This window comes from Miscanthus floridulus, chromosome 10, assembly GCF_019320115.1.
Source record: "Miscanthus floridulus cultivar M001 chromosome 10, ASM1932011v1, whole genome shotgun sequence".
Lineage (NCBI taxonomy): Eukaryota > Viridiplantae > Streptophyta > Magnoliopsida > Poales > Poaceae > Miscanthus > Miscanthus floridulus.
This window is the reverse complement of record NC_089589.1, coordinates 56,400,877-56,407,866: the sequence shown is the minus strand read 5'-3', so window position 1 is coordinate 56,407,866 and position 6,990 is coordinate 56,400,877. Positions and strand designations below refer to the sequence as shown.

At 51.6% G+C, this 6,990-nt stretch overlaps 1 protein-coding gene across 1 annotated transcript; it reads left to right on the top strand.

Moving 5' to 3' along the window:
* The first annotated feature begins 4,496 nt into the window (after positions 1 to 4,496).
* On the top strand, positions 4,497 to 5,324 carry LOC136488686 (vegetative cell wall protein gp1-like). Its single transcript, XM_066485530.1, has one exon. The coding sequence runs from the start codon at positions 4,497 to 4,499 to the stop codon at positions 5,322 to 5,324; it is 828 nt and encodes a 275-aa protein (XP_066341627.1).
* Positions 5,325 to 6,990: the final 1,666 nt, after the last annotated feature.

The following is a 6,990-nucleotide window of genomic DNA, read 5'->3' as shown; positions in this document are numbered from 1 at the left end:
GGAAACGCAGTCGCTCGCTCGCGGTCCGCAAAACGCCGGTACAAGTTCATTTAGGATTGTTTTCACCTCCCCGATGATTACATAATCTAAAATAAGCGAGGGTGTTTGGGTGGGATTCTCGCTTCTTTTCACCTCGATTCCGATTATAAGCGAAAACAAACACGGCCTATATCCTCTGGCTCAACGCGGCGCTGATGTCTCCGTTGTTGTGTCAAATCCCGCAGATCCAGTGGTCGTTGCGGCCTATCCCTACTACAGCACTTCGATGGATGACAGGGAAACCAGACCAATGCTTCTACCCTCTCCGGTGATCTGATGTGCACTCCTCTGCCAAAAGCACAAGGCACGACACTATCTGTGCTTCCCCTTTTACATCTCTGCTGTTTCAGTATTCTGTAATTAGTACAACCTGATGCCAAACCAGTATTTAGAAACATGATGCCTTTTATTCATTTCTTCAGGGCTACCTGCGTTAGTTGATGACTTCCAAGCTTTCTTATTCCAGCCTGTCTACCCAATATTCATTACCGGAAACCGGCTCTTTGCCGAGTGTTTTTATGTTTGCCGAGTGCATTCCCTTCGACACTTGGCAAACAAGCTCTTTGCCGAGTGCTGCGAAAAAACACTCGGCAAAATAATTGCACTCGGTAAACAAACTCTTTACCGAGTGTTGAAAAAAAACACTTGACAAAGAAGTAAGTTTGCCGAGTGTTTTTTTTGCACTCGGCAAAGAAGCAAGTTTGCCGAGTGTTTTTTTTGCACTCGGCAAAGAAGCAAGTTTGCCGAGTGTTTTTTTTGCACTCGACAAAGATATAAGTTTTTCAAAGTACATCGGAACAAATTTAGAAAAACACGTTATGGAAAAGAAGGAAGAGGAGGGAAAAAAGGTTTGCCGAGTGCCCCCAATCTGGCACTCGGCAAACACTGCTTTGCCGAGTGTCAGATCTAGGACATTCGACAAAGCTCCTATACTATAACTCACGCACCCCGCCGCCGCCCCACCCCTCCCTCCCTCTCCCGGCCCCTCCCTCCCTCTCCCTGCCCCCGCCGCTGGCTCCCTCTCCCGGCCCCCCTGCCCCGGCGGAGGGGACGGCACCCCCAAGCCCCATCGGCGGCGTGCGGGCCAGGGGCGAGTTGCAGCCCCCTGGCCGAGAGCGGCGGCGCGTGGTCCAGGGGTGAGCTCCCCCCGCGGGAGTGGCGGCGTAGGGCCGCGACGAGCTTCCGCACCAAGGGCGGCAGCGCGCGGGCCCCTACGGTGACCTCCCCCGCCCTCTCTCCCTCTTCTTACCCCTTTTGCGCAGGCGCCGCCGGTGCCCGGCCCCCGCCGCTGGTTCCGGACACCGGCGCCCCTCCCCCCTCCCTCCCTCTCCCGGCCCCCTGCCCCGGTGGAGGGACGGCACCCCCAAGCTCCGTCGGTGGCGCGTGGGCCAGGGGCGAGCTGCAGCCCCCTGGCCGAGAGCGGCGGCGCATGATTCCAGTTCATATGTCACCATGCTAAAATAAAACACATTACCAGCCTTTTCTTTACAAACTTATATACTACTTTCGATGCAGTTTTTCTTCACATACTTATATGCTGTTTAACATCAATGTTCAGAGTTTATATATGGAAATCATATACAGACTTAGATGATCTAGGAAAACAAAGTTCTACAAGTTAGTTGCAGTTGGACAGTGCAAAATGTGTATTATGCAAGATTTCCTGGTAACACCATTGTTTAGTAGTTTATCTTTAATAGTTGCTCATATCTTGGACTCCTTTCTGACCTCTTTACCACTTGCACTAGAAGTTAGAACTAGAACCTTCATATCAATTACATGATGATGTCAGCGGGTTCCAGTTCAAATAGTTTTTATTTCAAAATTATAGCTACATCCGTGACTCCATGGTGCTTCCTGTGCAAGCATGAGCATGTGAAAAAAATCATGTGCCTGTTTCATCATTGTTTTTGTTAACTACATACAGTGCATGAGCAATAGTAAGCATCAACAGTAAAAAAATCCTATCATATTTAGCTTTAATAGTATAGATCGTTCTACTTTTCAAGCATGCTCAAGTTCAAGTATCAAACATGCTGCCCTTCGCAATATTCTCTCGCCTACATGGTGTATGCGGTTGTAGAGTTCAGGAGGAGCAGACCTTTCCAGTGCTCTCTGCCATCGCTGTGTCGACGCTGGATTGTTTGAGCTATCTCTCTCTTGCCTCCCGGCTTCACCTTTCGCCATATGCTTCTTTTTGCAGGCTATTCAGTTAAGATGACAAAGTTTTTGTTTTTCTTCTGTTGTACCGTACCTCTAATGATTATTGGAAAAGACTCAATATCTTTGACAAGACTTACAATTGCTAATTTGGACTAAAGGTACATACTATATCCACGCATTTAGCTCAGAAATTTCTTTCTTATATGTTGCTTTGTGCTTCAAATTCACTACAGATATGAGTGCTCTGTGCATGTGAAAGCTATGTTTTTTCTGATGGGCCATATAACGATGTCACACTGCCAAATGACAATTGTCCTGGTGATGAAAATCTTTGTTGGTGTAAAGCGTGTGATGAAGATTACGTCTCATGTTACTTGGGAATATAGGTTCTTGATCTTGAAAGTCCCAGGGCATATTCACGGAACTATATGTATTGCTAATCTATTTATTTAGCATGTGTTTGTATGTACTGCTGATTTATTTATTTATCATATAACGTCCCCCCCCCCCCCCCCCCCCCCCTAGGTTCTGTCAAATGCTCTTTAACTGAGATAGACATAGATAGGGCATTCTTTATTAAAATTAAAGGGTACTATTCTCAGTGATGTCAAAAAGGGTCAGATTGGTAATCATGCATTTTTCTTCTGAGGTTTCTGGGTTAAGGGAACATCCTTCCATGTGTTGATGCTTCATGGATTCAACTGCCAATCTAAGCGTTTTGATGAAAAAAAACAAAGGTAAAAACAATAAACTTCAATTAGAAAATCACCTCTATTGGTGATTGATTCTTTCGTATTGGACCAATAGAAATTACTCTTGTGGTATATCATGGCACCTTATCCTATACTGCAGTTTTCCCATGCCTTTATTTTATTAAATAAAAACAATGGCTACAAGTTGGTAAATCAATGTTCTAACAAGCCTTCAAAATTGTATGTAGTCACTCCTTTACCTATATCTGTTTGCTGCCACTCCTTTCTACTTGTACTAACTATAAGGTCTTCTTCCCTTTTGCATGAGGATCTTCAGGACATTGAAGAGATTCTACACTCTGCCATTGTGCCAATGATACTTCACAAACCTCTCTTAACAAAAGGTAAAAAGAAGAATTTGAGAAGCATCTGAAGGTTCCATGAAACCAGTTGACTATAATTGACATTTTTACTACATTCACTACAGGAAACTGGCTCTTTGCCGACTGCAATTTTCTTTGCCAACTGTTTTTTTTCGACACTCGGCAAAGAGGTCCCTTTGCCAACTGGAATTTCCTGCAGTCGGCAAAGCAGGATTTGCCGACTGCCTGGCTTTGCCGACTGCCAGGCAGTTGGCAAAGAATTGCAGTCGGCAAAGGCAGGCCATGGTTGACGCCATCCACACCGTCACCTTTGCCGACTGCCATCCACTCCGTCAGCAGTCGGCAAAGGCGCAGGCTTTGCCAACTGCCATCCTCCCTGGCAGTCGGCAAAGAATTTTTATTTTTTTTGATTTTCGATCCCAGTTTTTTGTGTTGCCTTGATACAGTAAGTACATGATATATTCCAAGTTTGGGATCATTTTGATTTATTTTGCTATATTCCATAGATTTTCTCTGTTTCTTTGATTTTTTCCGGCAGCTCTAGATTTGAACTGCAGGTACATGAAATAATGGAATCCGGCCATTCAGAAAATGATATTCATGATGTTTGGAGCATGTTGAGGCCGTGTGCGGGGCCTCGCGTGAAATTTCGACCGTGTTGGTGTCGGAACACGCCGAGCCACGCGTGTGAAAAGTGTTTTTAAATTTTATAAAATCGAAACGGAGTCCGAAAATGACGAAACTTGACAACGTGTCTTGTCATCGCATGCGGAGGCTGTGGTAAAAATTTGAGAAAGTTTCGAGCAAGTGGCGACGTCGGGTGACTAAAACCTGGACATCTCCACATGTGATAAATCTGGAAGTGCCGGAAAAAATCAAAGAAACAGAAAAAATCAATGGAATATAGCAAAATAAATCAAAATGACCCCAAACCTGGAATATATCATGTACTTACTGTAGCAAGGCAACACAAAAAACTGGGATCGAAAATCGAAAAAAAAAATTAATTCTTTGCCGACTGCCATCAGTGGCAGTTGGCAAAGAGCCTTTGCCGACTGCCAGGGAGGATGGCAGTCGGCAAAGAATTTCTGAGAAAAAAAATCAAAAATAATCTTTGCCGACTGCCAGGGAGTAGAGCAGTCGGCAAAGTATTTTTAAAAAAAATTAAAAAAAATAATTTTTTGAAAAAAAAATAATAGACCTTTGCCGACTGCGTCACATGCTGGCAGTCGGCAAAGGGAAAAAAAACGTCGCCTTATCCGCTCGGCCCGCCCTCCCCCCTCCCCAAAATCCCGCCCGCCTGCCCCAAATAACCCGCTCGCCCACCGCCGCCACCCAGGCCGCCCCCGCGTCGACGCCGTCGCCCGGCCGGCCGCCGGCGCATCCCCCCCCGCCCTCCCCCTCCCCGCGCCCCTCCCCTCCCTCTCTCCCGCGCCGGCGGATCCCCTCCTCCTCCTCCCCGGCCGAGCGCGACTCCCCGGCGGCCGCGCGCACCTCCCAGGAGGGAGACGCCTCCCCCGCGCGGCGCGGCCCTCCCCGGCGGCGCCCCCCCCACCCCGCGCTGGTCCCTCCACGGCGGCGCGGCCATCCCGGCGGCGCCCCCCTCCCCCCGCGTCCCCCCCCCGCGCTGGGCCACCCCCGCGGCGCGTCACCCCCCCCCCCACACCCGGCTGGCCCCCCGCGCTGGGCCCCTCCCGGCGCGGCAGCCCCGCCCAGGCCCACTCACCGGCGCTGCCCCGCCCCGATCCGGCCCCGGCAAGGCGCGCCGCCGCGTGCAGCTCCGGCGTCGGCCCCGCAGCGGCCGCGGCCTCGCCCCGACCCGCCCCGGCGCCGTCGCTGCCCCGCCCCGATCCGGCGTGCCCCGCTCCGTCCGCCGTCCGCCATCCGCGCGCCGTCCGCCATCCGCTGGCACTGCGTCGCCGTCCTCGCGTGCGCCATCCTCGCCTCGCCGTCCTCGCCTCGCCGAGCCGTCCTCGCCTCGCCTCGCCGTCCTCGCGCGGCGCCTCTGCTCCACGCACCGGTGACGTCGTCCGTGACGACGAGGTAGTAGTACTACTAGTAGTAGTAGTTTACTTTGTTAATACCTGCTTATATTCTTCTGCATGGATTGGAAATACATTTGTGGTTGTCGGCCATCGTGCCTGACATGTATATGTGTTTGTCGGCCATCGTGCCGTCTTTTCTTGCAGGTTTGGTAACCTTCCCGTACAGGGGAGGTGCTGCCGAAATTTTTCGTTCTCACTAATTGTTTTTCTTTTTCAGGAGGGCTCCCATTGGAGGCTAGCCGGAGGAGCACGACTCGGCACTGCCCCGCTAGCCTTTCTTCACCGGCACCTGCGGTATGACCCCTCTTTCCGCCACATGTAGTCGTAGGTCGCGTTACCCAGTTAGGCGTCTCCCGTCCGAAACGGATACGTGTAACACCCCGGTGTTATGCCTGCATTTAGGCACTGCAAATCACGCATATCATGCATCATCAAGCATCCAAATCATACATGCATAATCTTGCATATAACAACTGACACATTACTTCGAAACATACGAAACATGTTTGTGAAACGTAAATGGTACATACACTTATTATAGTTGTTTTGCTCTGATTCTTGCTTGCTAGTTGAGTAGAAACTGTTGGTTATGCTTGTAAATCATCTAGAATGGTTTAGCACAATTTTTGGAGCAAGGTTTGTATTTGAATTATTGCCAAATTTTGCTTTAAAAATAATTCCCCAAAATTAGGGTTTTGAGTTAAAATTTAACTTTGATTCTATAATTTAAAATCTAGATAGAATTGGACTTTGGTCATAAAAGCAAAATTGTAGGGAATTTAATTCTAAGCAACTTTCATTTTTGGTACATTTCAAAAGAGGTCATTTTCTTGCTCAAAATAATATTTGAAAACTGTTATTTGAAAATTTATTGAAAATGGAAATTTGAAAAGGGTGTTTCTGTTTTCGCGGGCCGCCGCCTTCTTTCTGGCCCGCCAGCCGAAGCCGGCCCAGCGAGCTCCCGCGCGCCGCGCGCCTCGCCTCGCTCGGCCCAGCCCAGCACCGCGCCAGCCCGGCCTGCCTCCGCGCGCCTGCCCGCGCCGCGCCGCGTCGTGCCCCGACCGCGTCAGAGCGCGCTCGCCGCGTGGCCGCCCTGCGCTGGCAACGCCCGCCGCGCGGCAGCCGTGGCCTGGCTTCACCTCCACGCGCGCGCCTTCTTCTGCCCCGCAGCGCTGCCTCCTCCCCATTACTCCTTCCGCTCTCTCAGCCGCAGAGCAGCAGCAGCAGCTTCCGCCCGCGCGCAACGCGAGCTCGCCACTGCCGCCGCCGCTGCCTCGACGGCAGCATACCCCTCCCACGCCTCCATTCCCCGATTCACGCCGCCAATAGCTCCGCCTAGCCTCCCTGCTTCGCTTGCGTTCGCTTGCAGCCGTCGTCGTCGAGGTAAGAACCAAGCGCGGCCGTCTCCTTCCTCTCCGGCGAGAGCACCGCCGCGGCCAGGTAGCTCGTCACGCCGCCGGGCCACCTCCTCCGTCCCAGCCGTTGCGTCTCGGCGTGGCATAAGCGCTGGTACTGCCCGCGCCACCGGGAGGGCTTGCCGCCGGTGAGCACCGGCCGGCGGAGCGCCTCCCCTGCTCTCGGTCGCTGGCCGGCAGGGCCCAGCCGCAGCGGCGTGGCCTTGCCCGGCCGAGCTGGGCCAGGCTGGCTTGGGCCGAGCCCCGAGCCAGG